Source organism: Hylobates moloch, unplaced genomic scaffold (genome assembly GCF_009828535.3).
Source record: "Hylobates moloch isolate HMO894 unplaced genomic scaffold, HMol_V3 SCAFFOLD_24, whole genome shotgun sequence".
In the NCBI taxonomy this organism is placed as follows: Eukaryota; Metazoa; Chordata; class Mammalia; order Primates; family Hylobatidae; genus Hylobates; species Hylobates moloch.
The window spans coordinates 15,809,399-15,831,595 of NW_026652299.1; the positions used below are offsets into that span (position 1 = coordinate 15,809,399).

Below are 22,197 nucleotides of genomic sequence, written 5' to 3' on the forward strand. Positions count from 1 at the left end.
CCAGGCTAGAGTACAGTGGTTATTCACAGGTGTGATTGTAGCGCACTGCAGCCTCCAACTCTTGGCCTCATACAATCTTCCTGCCTCACCCTCCCAAGTAACTGCGACTATAGTTATGCACCACTGTGCCCAGCTTGCTTTTGCCTTTTAAATTGGCCCCCAAGTATGGTTCTCAAATGTTTCTAAAGTTCGCAAGCACAAGAAGACTGTGCTGTTCCCTTAAGGAGAAAATACCTGTGTTTAGATATGCTTTGTTTAGGCATGAGTTACAGTGCCCTTGTTCATGAGTTAAGTGTTAATGACTCAACAATATATATTAAGGTATCTTTAAACAGAAACACACACAAAAGAAGGTTATGTATTAATCAGTTGGCAAAAATATTGTGACCATAAGCGTGAAGAAACCTAACCTTAAACTTCCCTCAGGAGCAATGATTCAGTATGCCCTAATTCAGTATTGTGGCAGCTTTACAGAGCATAACTTCTATAAATAACAAGAATCAACTTTATGTAATTGTAGTGATTGACAATAATATATTTTATAACGTTGAAGCATTTTTAGATTCTTTGAATAAACTCAATTGCGGGTGGCTTTTTTTTAGTATAGTGCTTGTTTAACTTACTTTTTGTGGAATTTTGCATTTATAATCTGGTCTTCATAAATTTTAACTGGAAAATTCTATTCTATTTTTAAGTTATAATACTTAATGTAAGTTACTCAAATAATACATTAATACTTGCATATGAATCTTTAAAAGAATACAGAAATAATGATACTCCCTTTTTTCTTCTATGCTACCTATCCTCTGCCCCAACCTTTTCTATTCATTCTTTTTTTTATTATTCATTCTTAATTTGTTCAGTGTCTTTCCAAATCTTTGTAATGTACATATGTGCATGTACTCACCCACACACACAGTTTGTTTTATTTTGGGTGTGTGTATGTTTAATATGTCTTGTTATACTTTACATATTTTTTTTCAACTTTTTAAAATAATTAACAGTGTTTCTTGGAAACCCTTCCATGGTAACTAGTTATAGATCTACACGAGGTAGTATTTCTACAAGATGGGTATATAGAAATGAGATTGCTGGGTTAAAGGGCATGCATATGCTTTTTTTTTTTGAGATGGAGTCTCGCTGTGTCGCCCAGGCTGGAGTGCAGTGGTGCGATCTCGGCTCACTGCAAGCTCCGCCTCCTGGGTTTGCACCATTCTCCTACCTCAGCCTCCCAAGTAGCTGGGACTACAGGCGCCCACCACCACGCCTGGCTAATTTTTTGTATTTTTAGTAGAGATGGGATTTCACCGTGTTAGCCAGGGTGGTCTCAATCTCCTGACCTCGTGATCCGCCCGCCTCGCCCTCCCAAAGTGCTGGGATTACAAGTGTGAGCCACCGTGCCAGGCCTGCATATGCATTTTTAAAATTTCTAATACTAGATCGTCCTCCCAAGAGGTTGTATTCAAATAAATTCCCACAGGTATGTCACAGTACCACTTTCTCCACATCGTTGCTGCCATGGTTTCATTATTTTTCCCCTGCAAAACTCATATTGAAACTTAATCCTGGTCAGGCACAGTGACTCACATGTGTAATCCCAGCACCTTCAGAGGCTGAGGCAGGGCAGATCACTTGAACCCAGGAGTTCAAGACCAGCCTGGCCAACATGGTAAAACCCCATCTCTACTAAAAATATAAAAAATAGCTGGGCATCACGGCACACGCCTGTAATCCCAGCTACCCGGGAGTCTGAGGCATGAGAATCACTTGAACCCAGGGGGCGGAGGTTGCAGTGAGCTGAAATCACACCACTGCACTCCAACCTGGGCAACAGAGTAAGACTCTGTCTCAAAAAAAAAAAAAAAAAGCTTAATCCCCAGTGTGGCATTGTTAAAAGGTGAGGCCTTTAAGAGGTGATTGGGTCATGAGGGCTCTACCCCCATGAATGGATTATCACAGGAGTGGCATTAGTGACTTTATAAGGAGACCTAAACTAGCACACTCAGCTTCTCACCTTGATGCCTTCTGCCACCTTAGGACTCTGCAGAGTCCCCACCAGCAAGAAGGCACTTACAAGTTGTGTCCCTTCAATTTTGGACTTCCCAGTCTCCAGAATTTTAAAAAAATAAGTTTGTTTCCAATTTCAAATACTCTGTTATAAGCAACAGAAAACGTACTGAGACACTTGTCAGTAGTGATTGTCAGTGTTTTTTATTTCTGCCAATGTAGATTATTTATTTTTTGAAACAGAGTCTCGCTCTGTTGCCCAGGCTGGAGTGCAGTGGTACGATCTCAGCTCACTGCAACCTCCACCTGCCGGGTTCAAGTGATTCTCCTGCCTTAGCCTCCCAAGTAGCTGGCTGGGACTACAAGTGCGCATCACCACATCCAGCTAATTTTTATATTTTTAGTAGAGTCGGGGTTTCACCATTTTGGCCAGGCTGGTCTCAAACTCCTGACCTCAGGTGATCCGCCCACCTTGGCCTCCCACAGTGCTGGGATTACAGACGTGAGCCACTGCCCCTGGCTGTAGATTGTGTTTAAGAATAAAATCTTGTGCTCTGAATTTGCAAAAACCCTGATTGCTAGTACCCTCTTCTTGCTATATCTTATGTACGAAAAATCGTATCAATAAATACGACTTACTTGGGATCGTTTGTGTGCTTTAACCCCAGGAGTAATAACATATTAAAGCTGGGCTTGAAGGAACAACTCATAGTGGCAATTTCTAGTAGAGCAAAGCCCTGAGAAACTATGAATAAGGAAATGGAAGTGTCAAAATCCTAGTGTCAAAAGTATGACAGTTAGAATCCTGTAATGCAAAAATAAGAGTCTCTTCATATAAAAAAGCAAAACAAGAAAAGCCCGTATATGTTTTCCTTAAGGGCAGTGTTTCAGACATTTTTTAAAATGAAAATCAGATTTCTTATAGTAGGTTTATATATAACATCCCTGAAGTGAAGTGTTTTAAATAGGAGCAAGGAGAAATTTCTTACCTTAATGATATGCTTAAAATTAGTTTCTTTCAAGCGTGAAACATATAAGCATAAGTCTGCATATTGAAAGAGTAATTGGAATGTCTGTCATTCCTTTCAAATTTTATACATACCATATGGAAGGCACTGGCACAAAATAATTATTTCAACACTATTCTTCCTAAAAACTTACTTACACTTCCAAAATCAACTTAAATCTATGCAGGAACATTACAGGGGAAACAATAAGTGGAAAATACATCAGAACGTTTAGATCTTTGTTGTTTTAATCCCTAATTGATTAATACAAATGATGAAGGAAAATATTAAGATTGGGTATTAGGAAGTTAAGGTACATTATCTAAATAATGAATCCAGGGGGCTTAGCAAGCTAAAAGTCAGCAGGAAGAGATGAAAACATAGGATTGCCTCACATCTTTGATAACCTGGTTCTCCCATGAAGGCCTATTTCGTTGCTGAGCCATCACCATATTGGAGCTGAGAAGAAACTTTTTGTCCTAACTACCTACCATGTTTGTTCTTCAGCTCAGAAATAAAGACTTCATGAGAAAAAATTTCTAACTTTACATTTTTCTAAAACACTACATCCATATAAATTTAAGAAATAAACTGCTTCTTCTAAAAACTTAATCAAAATGCAGCACAAAGTTTTAAGTGTTAAGAATTTAAATTTAAAATATCAAAAGATAGACCAGGCTTGTAATCCCAACACTTTGGGAGGCTGAGGCAGGTGGATCACTTGAAGTCAGGAGTTAGAAACCAGCCTGACCAACATGGCGAAACTCCATCTCTACTAAAAAAAAAAACAAAAATTAGTTAGGCATGGTGGTACACGCTTGTAATCCCAGCTACTCGAGAGACTGAGGCAGGAGAATCACTTGAACCCAGGAGGCAGAGGTTGCAGTGATCGTGCCATTACTCTCCAGCCTGGACAACAGAGCAAGACTCTGTCTCAACAAAACAAAACAAAAACAAATAAAATATCAAAAGATAGTTCATTCAGCTGTTTTGAACACTGACTTTGTTTTCTATAAGCTGTCTTTTGTATTGGAAAGTTCCAAGAAGAAAGATTAATAATATTTAGCAGTTGATTAATCTGCCCTCTAAAGTTCATATACCAGCTTTTGAAGTGAGAACTTTTTACTAAACTGAGGAATTATATATTTGCTTCTTAAAATAAAAAGTAATTTATGGGTATGGTAAAAATAAAAATTCCAGTAGTAGAAAAAGATATGGAAATAGAGGTCTCACAATTCTCCTCCATCTCACCACAGTCTCTTCCCTGCAAAATAGCCACTGTTTTTTCTTGTGTGTTCTTGCAGAAAAAAAATATATACATATACATTTACAGACAGACAAAATATACATACAGATATGACCATATTTTTTGTTTTTTAAATTTGCACAAAAAGGATCATGTACACACTGCTCCTATTTATCTCTCAGCATGTGGGAGGTAGTGCCTTGTAAAACATAAGCTAATCATGCAGTACAATCTGTCACCAACCAGAGCCAAAGAAAGAACAGTTTTGTTTCCTAATAAGATAATAAGAGCTTGGTCTCAAAAGTACTTCATAGAGAAGTAGTCTGAGTGGGCAGTTCTATTTACCAGGAAGCCAGTACTGATTGTTTGTTTGTTTGAGTCCTTTAAAAATCATTTTAAGTGGACCATCAAGGTTCTTGTATTTGAAAGTGCTTTGAACGTAGAAAGCTTGGGGACCATAGCATTAGTCACAAGTAGTTCTGTTTCAATTTTCTTAACATATATTCTAAGAAATGTATTTATTGAGTCAAAGATAACGTTTTTAAGCCTTTTAATGCTTATTGCCAAATTGTTCTCTAGAAGCATTACGCAAGTTTACCCTGCCTTCAGCAAGTTATAAAGGAACAGTTTTACGATTTTAATTCTCCCAAGCATTGAGTAATAATTTGATTTTGTATTTTGTATTTTTTTAATCTTTGCTCATTTGAGAGGTAAATAATCTGTCGTTGTTTGCTTCAACTTGCATTACTTGCATTACCAGTAACATTTTTTTCCTTATACTGTATTTACTTACTATGGTTTTTTTCTTTCTCCTTCAGATTATCTGTTTTGGTCTATTGCCTGTTTATCTATTGGGATCTCAGTGTTCTTTTCTCATAAATCTTTAAGATCCTTATATATTAAAAAGATTAACTTATATAGGTTATATGCTGTTCAGCACTTATTTTTTCTCAGTGTTATTGTTCCTTTGATTTATTTTTGTATATAGATGTTCTTTCATTCTTTTTTTTTTTTTGAGACGGAGTCTTGCTCTGTCACCCAGGCTGGATGGAGTGCAGTGGCGCGATCTCGGCTCACTGCAAGCTCCGCCTCCCGGGTTCACGCCATTCTCCTGCCTCAGAGTAGCTGGGACTACAGGCGCCTGCCACCACTCCCGGCTAATTTTTTGTATTTTTAGTAGAGACGGGGTTTCACCGTGATCTCGATCTCCTGACCTCGTGATCCGCCCACCTCGACCTCCCAAAGTGCTGGGATTACAAGCGTGAGCCACCGCGCCCAGCCAAGTTCTCCCTTCTTCCGTGATATAGTTTAATATTCAGTTCCATTTTTTACTCTGTTTTTGTATTCGTTGGGGTGTTTATTTAAATTTTGTAATCTCCTGAATTCTGTTTAGAATTAGGATCTCCTTTATCTAATAGGCTCTATTATCAATTTTTTCTTATGTTCTATTGATCTGGTTATTTTTGTACTGGCACACTTTCACATACTGTATAGGTTTTTATAAAACAATATGCTCATAGACTGTTCTCACTACTTCATTCCCTTCCTCCCCCATCTGTTGCCTTTTTTTATAAGAAAAATTTTTTGGAATTTAATAAGCACGATCTGCCCACCTCAGCCTCCCAAAGTGCTGGGATTACAGATGTGAGCCACCATGACTGGCCTTCACTTCACTTATAACCATTGATTTTATTTCTTTTCTCTAGCAGGCATGCGAATCTTAGGAGGTACATAACTCCTATGTTCAGCTGCCTAAGACTTCCCAGGTTCTACTTACTGCTTGTGTTTAATTTTGAACTTGGCCAAAATTTCCTTTCAGCCCTTACCTTTCTTCTGTACCTACCTCTGAGTGTATAGTTCTCTTAAAAAATTTTTATTCTGATTAGAAAAGTAGTGCATATTTATTGTAGAAAGTTCAGAAAATACAGAAAAATACAGGGACAGAACAATTTCCTATAATTTCACCATTCATTGGTAGCCACATTTTGGTGGTTTTTTTCCCTGTATGATCAATCTTAATATACTTCTTACACAAACAAAATTGGGACTACACGTTACATATGGTTTTATCACTTTTTCCTCATGTAAGAGTCTATCATGATTTTCTAACAAATATTTACGTTTGTGTTCCCAGCGCCCTGCATACTTTTTGTATATAGTCATCCACCTGCGAAATAGGAATGATAATCAATCATCAAATAAGTAGTCAGTGGTAGTGGTGTTACTAATAATAGTCATTAAGGCCGGGCACAGTGGCTCACGCCTGTAATCCCAGCACTTTGGGAGGCCAAGGCAGGTGGATCACCTGAGGTCACGAGTTCAAGACCAGCCTGACCAATATGGTGAAGCCCCCGTCTCTACTACAAATACAAAAATTAGCCAGGTGTGGTGGCGGACACTTGTAGCCCCAGCTACTCGGGAGGCTGAGACAGGAGAATTGCTTGAACCCAGGAGGTGGAGGTTGCAGTGAGCCGAGATTATGCCATTGCATTCCAGCCTGGGCAACAGAGCGAGACGCCATCTCAAAAAAAAAAAAAAAAAAAAAGTCATTAATAGGCCGGGCGCAATGGCTCACGCCTGTAATCCCAGCACTTTGGGAGGCTGAGGCGGGTGGATCACCTGAGGTCAGGAGTTCGAGACCAACCTGGCCAACATGGTGAAATCCCATCTCTGCTAAAAATACAAAAATTAGCTAGGCCTGGTGGCATGTGCCTGTAATCCCAGCTACGCAAGAGGCTGAGGCAGGAGAATTGCTTGAACCCAGGAGGCAGAGGTTGCAGTGAGCTGAGATAGCACCATTGGACTTCAGCCTCGGCAACAAGAGCGAAGCTCCATCTCAAAAAAAAAAAAAAAAGTCATTAATAGTTAACATTAATTGGGCTCCATCTCAACTTTAAACATATTATAAAATCCTCATGATTATGGAAGAAAACCCCATGACTGTTACCGTCTTATTTTCCAGATGAAGAACTGAGATATAAAGTGGTTTAATAATTTTCCCACAGGCCCCTTCATAGGAAGTGATAGGATATGATACCAGGCCTTTTGATTTCAAAGCTTTTACTTTTTTTTCTACCAGACACTTACACTAATTGTTACCCCCTAGTGCTGACCCATAGACTTATCCTGTGCTCACCCTTTGTAAGTCCTTTAGAGTTCTCCATTCTTTCTCCAGGGTCTTTGTGTAGCACTGAAATTCATCACTGGACAGCTTTGTGAGGCAGCTAGGTTGGTGCTGCTTCTGTCTCGACTATTAGAGTAGGTAATATACTCTGACTACATTATGGCTTAGCCTAGCACTGTCGTGTGCACATTACCTTCCATTTCACAGTAACATACTTTTCTAAGTGGGGTAACATGTGGCTGTGGTTTCAGTAGTAGTTCCTAGGAAAATGTTATTTTTATTCATCTGCAAGTTTCTCTGTGGTAATAACCTTTGTCCATCCAGTATTTTAAAATTCCTTTGAATTTGTTTTGTGTATTAATACAACTTCGTTTTTTAGGATTTTACTTTGTGACTGGATCATCCTCCAAAGGAAAAGGGAAAATTAAGAGTGTTTTTTTAGTGGTTAAAAATCTGCCAATCATATATGACTCTAAAGTCAATAGATTATGTCTGTGTTGACACTTTGTTTGCAACCTGTCTTTTTTAACTTGTGATTGCTATCTGATTTGCATTTCAAAATACTGTATGTTAAAAGTAGTAACTGTAAGTCTGCTTGCATTTTTGCTTTCCTTTTTCTTTCTTTTTTTGGTTAAGGCCCATTCTAAATGTAAAATATAATGCTCAGTTTAAAAAACAAAATCTTCTTGTGATGTTTTACAAAACAATCTGATGTGAAAAGTGGTCTTGGAGAGATTAACCCCTCTTTTACGAAGAAGTAATTTCCCAGAATTTGATCAGAGACTTAAGAAGGATCTGCTTTGGAGGAAAAAGGGATGTCACAAGGATACATAATAACTGAAATATATTATGAATAATGTTTTTCAGAAGGTTAAGAATAACGAGTGACAGTTCTTTATCAAAGGAGGAGGAATAAAGAGGCCCAGGATATGTAAAAATAAAACTGGTTGTAGGGCTTGAAGAAAATGATCTTTAATAGACAATATAAGTTATTTGGAGTAAAAAAAATGCAAGACTCATAAAATATGAAGGACTAGGAAGATGTTAAAGGAAAAATGAAGAACGTAGAACATGAAAGGCACTAGCCTGTCAATTTAAATGCTCTTTAAAATGTACTTTGGTAGGAAGAAACTCTGTAGATGGACCACCCCCATAGAATGTTTGTGTCCTTGTTTTTAAGGGCTGTGTAGCACTTTTGTGGTTGCAGTATTGAAACTTCCATAGTAGTACAGTGCCTTTGCATGTAGAATATACTAACTATTGAATGAATTTTGAAAGTGATCTCAAGTTACTTGAAATTTGTTTAATAAATCAATGCAATGACAAAATAATTTTCTTGATTTAGAAGTTTTTTTGAAATTGGCGATTTGCCTGTGTTCTTACAACAAACAAGTTGAAAGCGTTACTTGTTACTCATCATAGGAACTTGAGTTTCTTTAAGGGTTGTCAGTTGAGTATGAGTATTTTGGCTGTGGAAGCCAAATGGATAGTGTACACATGTGTGCGTGCCTGATGAGTATAGTAAATTTTGGCCCACTTTTAAAGTCGAGAGCATTTTCCTTCTTTGTAAAACCTGAAGTTGCATGTCCTTAATACATTTGTGTTCTTTCTGTCTTTTTCAGGGAAACAGTGCTTCTTAGTCCTACGTCAGCAGCAGTTTAATGTCCAGGCCCTTGTGGCGGTGGGAGACCATGCAAGCAAGCAGATGGTTAAATTTGCTGCCAAGTAAGTAAGCAATTATATCCTGTTGTCAGAGTAAACAATGGTGGGAACCAAGACTCCCAGGGGTTTGGAATATTTTCATACATTAACATCAATGCTTCGTTTGTTTAAAAATGTAGTTATTTAAATTGTCAGTTCAGTGTTGCTGAATACATTAAACTTACAAAAGAGAAAATATGGAGCACAGGCTTAAAATTCATTTGGAACTGCTGAAGCAGCACTCTCTACAGACAAGTCACATTTACTTTCAAGTAGAGTAACAAAAAGCCTGGCAGCCTCAACATAGCAGAGCAACTTTATTTTGTTGTGTTTGTTGAGCTTCATTTCCTCCCTCCTTCCCTCCCTCCCCCAGTTTGAGATTTGCATATTGAGCAACAAGTTTTCTAACCAAAAAATAAAAGTATATAAAATAAAAGAATGTAGTTTGGCAAATGATTTCCTCCAGAAGGAAGTAAAACAAATGTTTTACAACTTTTAGCTTTGACACCAAAAGGGTTTAGGAGAAAAAAGGTGAAACTTGCTTTTTCCTCCTGTAAAAGTCTGGGCTGTCTGGCTCAGAGTTCCCGTAGAAGCAGCACATTGTTTTGTTCAGCTTGCAGGAGGCGGATATAGAGATAGAAGTGTGGTTGTGTGTGCAGTGGCTCTAAGGTGATGAGAGCTGTTTTACTTGGTAGTGGTGATGTGGCTAATTTTGTTTCATGTTTTTTTCAATTTCATCAGAATTTTATTTCCATGATAATGATCTCAGAAAACATGAGAAAATGGATGGTCTTTGTGTTTTAAGTAATAAAGTAATTTCATAGGTGTAAGTGTTTTTTAAAAGAAAGAATTCAGTCAGAGTAAATGATATATTTTTTCTATTGATTTTTGTAAATGTTTGCTTTTTAGATGCATGCTTTCTAAGAATGAGTTAATACAGATGGAATTATGAATTTTAGAATTGGAAAGAAACTTAAAAATTATCTAATTCAATATCCTAATTTAGCTTTCAGCTCTCCCTGACCTTCTAGCACAATGTTATACATATAGAGGATGCTCAGCAGCTGGTTTTGGTTTAGATATTTATTTATCAAATTACATCATAGTAATACCTGCCCTCAGATTTAAGGACTTAAGTGCTATGAATTATATCAATTCATTGATGCGATCAGTAGTATTTTAATACTATTAGTACAGTAGCCCCACCTCTCCTTATCTCCCTGTCGTGCTGCCCAGAGATGACCACTTTTCTTCTACGTGTGTCTTCTGGTAATTGGGTTTGCTTGTTTCATCTCCTGGTTAAGAGTGTGTGCTTGTGGGGTGCATTTGTCTTCTAGCCTTTTAAGGTTAGTGTGTATCCTATGAAGTCAAACATAAATGAGCTTGGTCCCTAGAAATTTTATCTGCACAGAGAACCTTCTATAAAAGAAAAAAAGATGGTCCTGGAAACCACAGACGTAGATGCTAAATTCTATTACATATACTGAAAAATACGGGAAAAAAGTTAACCTCAAATCAACAAACAACTTTTGTTTTTTGTATAATAATTTGGTTTTGAAAACTACTACATGAAGCTGACGGTTACATAGAGAATATATTTTTCCATTAAACTGCATTATAACCTCAGTGTTACATTCCTAAAGCTTCCAGTGGAAAAGCCTTTTGAAAATCCCACTTACCCACAATATTCAGTGAGAGGCACTCTACTGACAAGTGGACAGTTAATCCATGTGATGTGTTTAGAAGCAGACACATTAAAGTACTCCACAAATAAGTTATTCCCATTATTTTGGATCTTCTCAGAAACTCCTGGGACTTGACTAAGTAATAGCGATTGACTATGTCAGATGTCAACCATAGCTTAATAGCTAAAAGAGCTACTTTCAAATGGTCTCCCAAACAGAACTTAGTTCACTAATGCCCTCATAAAATTAAAGAACATCTTTTTATCATTATTTTATTAAAGGGTTTCATCCAAATGGGATGATATGGGATGATATACAGGTGATCTTTCTTTTTTTGTTGTTTGTTTGTTTGTTTGTTTGAGACAGAGTTTCACTCTTGTTGCCCAGGCTGGAGCTGGAGTGCAATGGCGTGGTCTCTGCTCATCGCAACCTCCTCCTACCCGGTTCAAGCAATTCTCCTGCCTCAGCCTCCCCAGTAGCTGGGATTACAGGCATGTGCCACCATGCCCAGCTACTTTTGTATTTTTAGTAGAGACGGAATTTCTCCATGTTAGTCAGGCTGGTCTCGAACTCCTGACCTCAGGTGATCTGTCCGCCTTGGCCGCCCAAAGTGCTGGGATTACAGGCATGAGCCACCGCGCCCGGCCATGGGTGATCTTTCTTGTAGACAAGGGAAGAATATAGGTAATTTAGCCTAGATTTTTTAATTCCTGAAGTGGAACTCCATAAAGATCTAGATGCAGTTCAGGCTTAACTAAATTGTGACTTGATTTTTTTTTTTTTTTAAGCAAAGAACATGCAGCTATTTTTAGTCTCTTTAAAAAATGGACTTTATATAAAGTAGCAATGTGTGGGAAAAGGTTGAGCTGTTCCAAATTATAAACCTTGTCACTGGTTATATGTAAGTGAATGGAGCCAATTTTATACAATAGGTTCAACATGTGGTACATAGATAACTATTATTAAACTTTTGGCACTAGTATGTTAAGGAATCGAGCCTGAATAATTACCAGTAGGTGGGTTAATGGCTTTTGCTATCTTGTGAAAAAGGAAAATTCTTATGGCTAAGACTCGTTGGCAAAACATGATGTGTTTTTAGGTTTTGTAGTTAGTTAAGATAATTTTCTTAGGAACATGATTTTATGTTCCAGATGGGTCAGTCAGTTTGTCCTTTCTGTGTGATGTAACCTATACTTCTAAGATAGTTCAGAAATCCTGATCCTTCTTGGTAGAAGAAGTCCACTTTTAGACTTCAGCAAGAACTTTTTAGAACTTTATTAGGGAAAAGAAATATGGGATTTTTCTTCGTCTTTTAAAATCCTTTTCCTAAAAATTGTTAACTGTGTTTTATCTAAAATGGGTATGCGCTAAAATTGTGAAAGCAAAAATTAAGGTAGCTTTCATATGTTTATCTCTGAGGTCACTTGTTTAGGCAGTACCATTTGTTGAACTGATACTTCTAAAAACAAAAATCTAAGGTGTAAGGTTATTATTGAATCATAAATAGCAATAAAAAGAAATTCCTCTATTTGTTATTAACAGATTAAAAGAAAGAAATTTTATAACCTGCTGTTGTCTAACTATATTCACTGTGGTTTTTAGTATTGTTATTCACTAACTGTATTCATTATTGTTGTACCAAACTGCAGAAACCTTAAGTTCACTTGGACTTTCTGTGTTTTTGTTGTTGTTGTTTTGAGTTGGAGTTTTGCTCGTTTCCCAGGCTGGAGTGCAGTGGTGTGGTCTCAGCTCATTGCGACCTCCGCCTCCCGGGTTCAAGTGATTCTCCTGCCTCTCAGCCTCCTAAGTAACTGGGATTACAGGTGCCCGCCACAATGCCTGGCTAATTTTTTGTTTTTTTTTTTTTGTTTTTTTTTTTTTTTTTTTGGACGGAGTCTCGCTCTGTCACCCAGGCTGGAGTGCGGTGGCGCGATCTCGGCTCACTGCAAGCTCCGCCTCCCGGGTTCACGCCATTCTCCTGCCTCAGCCTCTCCGAGTAGCTAGGACTACAGGCACCCGCCACCACGCCCGGCTAATTTTTTGTATTTTTAGTAGAGACGGGGTTTCACCGTGGTCTCGATCTCCTGACCTCGTGATCCGCCCGCCTCGGCCTCCCAAAGTGCTGGGATTACAAGTGTGAGCCACCGCGCCCGGCCCAATTTTTTGTATTTTTAGTAGAGATGGGGTTTCACCATGTTGGTTGGTACCAAACTGGTCTTGAACTCCTGACCTCAGGTAATCCACCCGCCTCGGCCTCCCAAAGTGTTGGGATTACAGGCGTGACTTTCTGTGTTTTTAAGCATGGAAGATAATTGAATTTTCTGATATGACACCAGAATGAAAGCAGTACTAAAATCTCTAAAACATTTGAGAGTAAAGTCTTAACGTTTGTCTCTCCACATGAGATTTTAAAGATATTTGGCTTCAATTTTTCTTGTCTGCTTTTAGTGTCGTTCTTTATATTTTCTGCCATGTTATTTGGTTTAGGACAAAATAGTCCAATCATTTATTAAGCTAATATTTATTGAAGGATACATGCCCTTTTTGCTCCCTCTTTAAGTTCACACTTGCCAGAAGTTTTATTTTCAGTGCTAGTTTATCTAAAATCTTTAATGGCTTCCTGCTTCCAACCATGTCCAAGATGAATCCTGCCTGTTGGTTCCCTCACTACAATGTTATTTCCCACTACTTCCCAGTACATACTCTTCAGATTGGGCAGACGCTCCATGCCTGCAGTGACCTGTCTTACTTCACTTCTCATTTTAAAGGTATTGGCTTTATTCATTAATCCTCATTCTTTGTCATTTCGCTTAACCGCATATCCTTCATTATCCTCATTGTTTGGTTTCTCTGTTCCTTTCTTAGGGATCCACATATATATTCTTAGGAGGCTGAGAATTATATATATTTACATACATGTATTATATATATTTAAAATTTTTAGTATACATTTTGATGATAATCTTAGAGCTACATTATTCCGTATCATCTTAAAGACAGATTTATAACTGAAAACTGCCATGTGAATCTAGTGCTCCATTAGCATTACTGTCTTATTTACAATTGCATTCATGCCAGCTGAAGCCAAATGATGTTCATATTCTGTACAAATGAAGGTTTCATAGTAGTTTGAATAGAGACACATGCTGAACGAGTTGGGTTACCAGGTAGTACTTGGTAATTTAGAGGAATTCTGAACTCAGAAAAGCGTGTACCATTCAAGCAGATATATTAAATTCTCTTTTTGTCTGTATAGGAGCAGCAGATCCCTAGTAGTATAACAGTTTGATGCAAGGAAAAATGTTTCTATTTCTAGTTCCAGTTAAGTTTCAGATATTTGATAATTCATTTGATACAAATTTTAATTAATGCAACATTAACTTTCACATAAGTAAGACAGTTTTATAAAATGATTGACTGATACTTTATTTAAATTGTCATTCTTAGATTATTCTTTGCAGAATTTTGGTTAATTATGAAGCTGAAATGTCCTGACTCTACCTCAAAGTTAATGTTTTAGGTAACTGAACAGGTATTCTTCCCATTACTAGTATTGAAGTCAGAATACAGAAATAAATTAATTATGGAACTGGCTCTGAGGCTACAAGCTTTATACAGTAAACCAAATGTCAGCAATTTAGTTTTAGTGAAACTAAAAATATTACTTACTAATTTGAATTTTGTTTTTATTTAAAAATTTATTTCTGTTTTAAAGTTAAGGGCTATAAGCATAAGCATTTACACTAGTTTGGTATTTGTAGGTCTTTAAGTAACATGACAGAACTTATTTGAGTGATTAATGGGGTTTGCTGACATTTTTTGTTCCACTAAAGAGAACCCATATAGTAGTTTTAGAACTGCTAGTCTGTGCCTTATTGAGTAGTGCATACTTCTCACCACGCTTATTTTAGACCCAAAATTCTTGGGATTTTAGTGAAGAAAAGTGAGTTCATAAAATAAGTTATCAGCTGGGCATGGTGGCTCATGCCTGTAATTCCAGCAATTTGGGAGGCCAAAATGGGCGGTTCACTTGAACCCAGTAGTTTGAGACCAGCCTGGCCAACATGGCAAAACCCCATCTCTACCAAAAGAAATGTTTTTAAATTAGTCGGCCAGGCGTGGTGGCTCATGCCTGTAACCCCAGTACTTTGGGAGGCCGAGGCTGGCAGATCACGAGGTCAGGAGATCAAGACCATCCTGGCTAACAAGGTGAAACCTCGTCTGTACTAAAAATACAAAAAATTAGCCGGGCATGGTGGCGGGCACATGTAGTCCCAGCTACTCGGGAGGCTGAGGCAGGAGAATCAGTTGAACCCAGGAGGCGAAGGTTGCAGTGAGCTAAGATTGTGCCACTGCCCCCAAGCCTGGGCGACAGAGTGAGACTCTGTCTCAAAAAAAAAAAAAAAAAAAAAAATTAGTAGGACATGGCTGCATGTACCTGTAGTCGCATCTACTCTGGAGGCTGAGGTGGGAGAATCACCTGAGCCCAGGAGATCCAGGCTGCAGTAAGCTGTGATTGTGCCACCGCAGTCCAGCTTGGGCAACAGAGCAAGATTCTGGCTTAAAAAATAAGTTATCACAGGTCGGGCCCGGTTGGTCAGACCTGTAATCCCAGCATTATGGAAGGCTGAGGTGGGTGTATCATCTGAGGTCAGGAGTTCAAGACCAACCTGGCCAACATGGTGAAACCCCGTCTCTACCAAAAATAAAAAAAATTAGCTAGGTGTGGTGGTAGGCGCCTGTAATCCCAGCTACTCGGGAAGCTGAGGCAGGAGAATTGCTGGAACCTGGAGAATGGAGGTTGCAGTGAGCCGAGATCACACCATTGCATTCCAGACTGGGTGACAGAGTAGGACTCCGTCTCAAAAAAAATAAATAAGTTATCATGATTTAAAGAATGATTTACATCTTTAATTTTTGCAAAGCACCAGTGGACAGATGGGTGTAATAGAGGTACAGAGAATGCAAGGATTTAGTTCCCTACTAACTAGTGACAGAGTCCCTCATTGACCAAACTCTCCTCAGATTCCTTTTGAAGAACTTTCTGCTCCAGTAAGCCTCCACTTTTTTACTTCATGTTTATGCTTGCATTGTTCAGTTTTAGTAAGAATCCTGCTGAGTTGCTTTAACTACAACCCCTGTCATCCCCCCTCAGTATCTGATCACCCGCCATAGCTAATTGGGTTCCTTCTCCTCCACTGTCCCTCAGGTGATGTCTGATCACCCTCGCCTGTCTTCAACAAGAATCCTGTTAGGTCACTTTAGCCAGCATCTTCCCTTTCTCCTGATGGCTCCTCTTAGTAATTTTCCATCCACTGACTCTGTGTTCCCATCTTTGGCACTAAGTTTCCACTTGCCAATGATGTATTCAAAGTTGAGCCCAGTTCTATACTCAGATCTCTTTTCCCCTATTGCAATAATCTTGAATAAAATTTGTTTTTACCACTTTAAGTATTGTCCATCTCTGGTTTTCCCTGACACAACCATGTGACTTCTTATATTATTTACTGTTTGCTTATCTTAGCTCATTCTTCAAAGCTAAGACGCTTATTCAAACACTTATTTCTACTTGCCTGAGAAATATAATATACAAGTCTGAGATCTAGTGTGGTACTAATTCACTATAATTGAAAGAAGTGCTTGACCTATAAATGAAGCTTATGCTTACCTTAGAATTGAAACATATGGCTGAGTGCGGTGGCTCACACTTATAATCCCAGCACTTTGGGAAGCAAAAGCGGGCAGATCACTTGAGCCCAGAAGTTCAAGACCAGCCTGGGCAATAGGGTGAAACATCATCTCTACAAAAAAGGTCAAAATAATTAGCCGGGTGTGGTGGTGTGAGCCTGTAGTCCTCAGCTACCTGGGAGGCGAAGGTTGCAGTGAGCCGAGATCATGCCAAGGCACTCCAGCCTGTGTGACAGAGCGAGACCCTGTCTAAAAAAAAAAAAGAAAGAAAAAGAAAAAAAAGATTTTTATTTTCAAAAGGTGGTTTTATTATTTTTTGAAGTACTTACCTAATTTACGTTTGTTCTTTTGATGCTGTTTTAATTAGCAAATACGTGGTTTCTTGTGTTTGGGCATTTTGCACTTCTTTGCCTCAGTGAATTGTACATTTAATTTATAACATTGAAGCATTTTGTGTTGGTGCATTATTTGAAGAACTGGTGTGTGACAACTTTATGGTATGCCTCTTTTCTAACTAATCTTTTATTACACCCCTGCAAAGATTTAAAAATTACTCATTTGAATGTGGGTGGTTATGTAGATCTGTAAGTATATTTATCATTGAGTATATAGTAAGATTTAACACATTATTTCTGACAACCAGAAAGCTAAAAAATTTATCGGTTTTGCTGAAAATCTTTAATAGTCAAGTTTCTGTGTTAAAAATTTTAGTAGTTTTTGATATAAGGATATATAAATATGCAAATGGAAAAACTATTAATGTACATAGTGTCTCTTTCACCATTATTGATTTTTTTTTTTTTTTGGTGGTGATGGTAATAAATGGAAATAGTTTAGAAAAATATGAGCCGGTGACTACCCAAAAATAAAATTTGGTCATCGCCCAGCCTCTACCAACTCCCAAGTTTATCCCTACTATTAACAACACAATCAGAATACATCAATATATAGGATTTCTGTTATATTTTAGGCCTTTATTGAGACTATCTAGTATAATGAAATACTTCAAGGTGCTTAAATCTGTGGTACCTAGAATGATGAGAAATAAAAGGTAACACTATTTGTATAAAGGTTATGCTGCCCATCTTCTGTCATCTTGGGTTTATTGATAGATTATGTGAATAATGATGGGCTACTCTTCCTCGACCTCCGTAGCAGGTGTCATGTATTTTTTAGATGAAAGGTCATGGAAAACCCATCCCCCACCACATACCAGACTCATTGCATGTGGAATGTTATTTTTAATATTTAAGAAGCTTAATCTGAAATTAAAAGTATATTAACTACACTTGCTTTATTTTGCCACCTTTCCAGTGTCTAGCATGGATTTTTATGCTTATTTGGATGCCTGTTCTCTGTTAGTCCCTGTACCAGACCCAAAAGTTACAGTACAGTGGTCACCAGCATCTTCCCCAGTTGATGTACAGGGGAAATAACAGGTTCACGTATAATAATAGCAATAATAACTGACTATTATTATATACTAAGCATGGAGCCACAAAGTGCCAGACTTTTTTCTCACTTGATCCACACGACAGCCCCATGATTTGTAAATACCGTTTTTGTCTTTTTTTGTTTTGGGGCGGGGAGGAGGTTGGTTCTGTTCTCTCCTCTCTTTGGTTTTGTTTTTGTTTTCAGATGAGGAAATCAGGGTGCGAAATATTAAGTGTCTTGACTAAGGTCTCTTAGATGCTGGACTCACACTCTAGTCTCTGTGTCATCTTGCCTCTCTGAAATTGTGTGTAATGGTGTTAGATCAAAACCCTCCACATTATAGCTCCGCTTAGAATAGTTTGTTAGCTAGACACTGCTCCCAGGGTATTACAAGTCAAAACTAAAGGGAAAAAAGTTTAGTTTAAAAAATAGAACTGGGCCAGGTGTGGTGACTCGTGTGTGTAATCCCAGCACTTTAGGAGGCTGAGGTAGGACGATCACTTGAGCCCAAGAGTTCAAGACCAACCTGGGCAACATGGCAAAACCCTGTCTCTACAAAAAAATAATTAAATAAATAAATAAAAATTAAAAATACATAAAAAGTGGATCTGATTATAAAGTAATAAAAAATATTTTTATGTTTGAGTGATAAATTCCTGCTAAAAATTCCAAAGGAGGAATTTATTTTTAACCATTAGTAACACTAATTAGTTTGTCTCTTCCACTGTAAAGCAGTAGCTGCCTTCTGAGGAATCACCCTATTGTTAAAAAGCATGCTCTAAAAATAAGGGGGAAGGACAGGGAGTTGGAACTTAGAGAGTTTCATGTTTTCAGTGACAGTTATTCTTCCTGAATAATCTCAATAATAAAAATTTTGATAGTTATAAACATAAAACCTAACACCACTAGAGGCAAATCTAATAATTAATTGCATCTACTTTTGCTTAGGCTTTGGGCTTTTTTTTCTTATCATTTTGCACCTTTGTATCACTCTCTTGAGAAATAAGGCACAAAGTCACTCAAAAAAGCAGCTGTGTGGTATATGCCACTGACGTTGAAAATAAAACCACAGACTCAGAATTTAAAATAAGAATTTATCTTTTACTAAGATTGTGGATGCAGGAAAGAATTGAAAGGATTTGGCTGGATAACTAATACTGTTCCTTAACACATCAAATTGCAGGCGCTTTGTTAGACACTTGTACCAACTAAAGTCCTTTCCTAGAATTGTTCCGTCAACAGCAAGGGAGAAGAGATCTTGGGACATTTAGGTATGGGTGTCATTTTAGATTAGCTTTTTGTAGAGTGTGCTAATGTACTATCAGTTCTGCTGTGTAACATATGCATTCCTAAAAATAACTGTCCTATGCAAATTTGTGCAATAAAAACCACAGTGTTTATGGAGAAAATGGGGTTAATGGTGTAACACTCAAAAACTTGATGTGGAGAAAGGGAACCCATCATACACTATTGGTGGGAATGTAAATTAGTATAGCCTCTATGGAAAACGGTATGGCGGCTCATGAGAAATTAAAAACAGAACTACCATATGATCCAGTAATCCCATTATGGGGTAATTATTCAAAGGAAATGAAATGATTATGTCAAAGAGAGATACATATTTGCACTCCAATATTTATTGCAGCACCATTCACCATAGCCGAGCTATGGATTCAATCTAAGTTTCCTTCAACAGATGAATGGATAAAGTGTGGGATGTATACACTCTGGAATACTATTCAGCCATAAAAAGTGAAATCTTGTCATTTGTGGCAACATAGATGAACCTGCGGAGCATTATGTTAAGTGGAATAAGCTGGACACAGAAACAAATACTGCGTGATCTCATGTGCTAAAGACGTTGATCACATAGATGTAGAGAGAATAGTTGGTGGGGGGCAGAGGGGGATGAGGGAGAGATTGGTCAGTCTGTTCAAAATTACAGATAGGAAGAAGAGTAAGATCTGGTGTTCTCTTGCACAGTAGGGTAACTATGTTTAACAATATTGTATATTTGAAAATAGCTAGAAGAGAGGATTTGGAAAGTTCTCATCACAAAGAAGTGATAAATGTTTGAGATGATAGAAATGCCAAATGCTCTGATTTGATTTTTATACAATGTGTACATATATGGAGACATCACACTGTACCTCATAAATATGTACAATTATGTGTCAATTTAAAAAAAAACTTCATTAATGGCATACTTTTTGAAAAGACGAGATGGAGTCTCACTCTTGTTGCCAAGGCTGGAGTGCAGTGGTGCAGTCTTGGCTTACTGCAACCTCTGCCTCCCAGATTCAAGTGATTCTCCTACCTCAGCCTCCTTGGTAGCTGGGTAAATTACAGGCGCCCACCACCACACCCAGCTAATTTTTGCATTTTTAGTAGAGACAGGGTTTCACCATGTTGGCCCACCTGGTCTTGAACTCCTGACCTCAGGTGATCCACCCGCCTCAGCCTCCCAGAGTGCAGGGACTACAGGCATGAGACACCACGCCCGGCCAGTAACCTAACTTCTTAAAGGTAACAGTTTTATACTCGTTGAATGGTTAAGAAATACATAAATACTACAATAAATGTAGCATTTTACCTTGAAAAAAATGGGCAGTTTGCTTGTGGAAGTGGGTATCAAAAGAAAGGCAGTTTGTAAGTTATTGTGAAGTGATGGAAGGAACAGTGTCTGAAATCAGAGGGAAAGTTGTAACACCAGATGTGGATGGGTCTGGCTCATAACATGAGTTACAAGTAGATGTTTAAGGTGTGTGCATTTTGTATATTCCTGCATGGCCGAGTGCACCCAAGTATTGTCTGCATTGACTGAGTGTTCTCACTGATGAAATCTGGCATAGGCAAAAGCAAAATTCTCATTATACTCAAATTATTCCCAAATGTGTCAACGATGTTGAAACAAATTCACATTTTCAAAACAAGCTTTAAAGCAAAACTGTACTCTTGAAAGTGACAACAGGGTTTGCTAGTGAATGGGTAAAACATGAATCTTATCTGTTTGCTTACTACTTATGTGTGGGGGTAAGGAAAATAATGAATTAGAAAATTACTGGTTTGAGAAACTAAGTGGAAATGACACCATTAATCTGGAATAAATTGCCAACATGGACTGAGAGTACACATGACCCACTCTTTGGAACTGAGATGGGCTCATCTTCCCATATAGCACTTGGCCAAATAAAGAGTAGACACCAAAGAGGAGTGAAGCTAGCCTCTTTAGCAAAGAAGAAAGGAACTCCATTGGGTAGGCAGCCAGTAGTGTCTCCTAAGCTTGACTATATCGGGTTAATTGAAGAGAAGTTCCAGGCTTTCGAGTTTGTAAAAAGCCCAACAGGTTGTTTTACCCAATAATCCTCTGATTATGATTTCCACCAATCTGCCTCCCCCAGGCGGCCTCATTTTCTGTTGGACCTCGTCAAGACTTCTAGTCTTTTTATCCATCTCCACATTCTCTCCCAGTCTTTTCAGCCTCCTCCTGACCTCATGTGGCCCCATGCTCCATTGCTGAAACTACTGTCTACACCTTTATCCACTGTTCCCCGCCCCTTTGTTTCTCTTGCCCCACAAACACCCTACAAACTCCCCTGTCCCAAAGACTCCTGATTCCATCATCTAACACCAGGCTAGAAGTATCCTGTGTGTTCATGGCATGACAACTGATTCCTATTCCTCAGCTGGGCCCACTAGTGTATATTCTACTTTATAATGAAAATAGAGGTTTATGGGCCGTGCCTGTATTTTCGTTGTTTCACTGACCTCTTCAGGATCTCATTCCTCTTTATCTCTTAGTTTCTAAGTATAATTGGAAAGGCAAAATTTGGAAAGCACTGTGAGTTCCATTGCTTAGTATTCTACCACCCTTCTGTTATTATTAAAAACAGTACATCACCAACATCTAAACCAATTCTAGTGGATTCTGTTGCTTAAATAAAACAAAAAGCTTTACTTAGAAACTTGAGGATCATTGAAGCATGAGATAATTCAGAAGAATATTTAGTTAGTAACACATTCTCTTTGGGAAGCTAGCAGCTCAGTTAGTGGACGAGCTAACTATTCTGCCAGAATCTCGTTTGGAAAATAGTATGGATAGAAATATGTCTGTGAGGAAAAGGCCATTTCTAATCTCCATTTAATTTTAATTCTGTCTTAGATCAGTTGTTATATATAAAATGCTTGGAGCTAGAGGAGTGCCTAAGGACTATTTGTTTATTTTCAAGATGTTTCGTTTCCATACTGCCCAAAGAGACTGGACATTAAAGCATGTGAACTCATACACAACAAATTGGGAGAAAT

The 22,197-nt window shown here is 38.1% G+C and overlaps 1 protein-coding gene across 1 annotated transcript in view; it reads left to right on the top strand.

Annotated features, from left to right (window-relative positions):
• DARS1 (aspartyl-tRNA synthetase 1) overlaps positions 1-22,197 on the top strand; it is an 83,729-nt gene that overhangs the window by 15,382 nt on the left and 46,150 nt on the right. Inside the window, exon 4 of the mRNA XM_032145575.2 lies at positions 9,007-9,109. Coding sequence (XP_032001466.1) covers positions 9,007-9,109 — 103 coding nt within the window. The remainder of the gene's footprint in view (positions 1-9,006; positions 9,110-22,197) is intronic.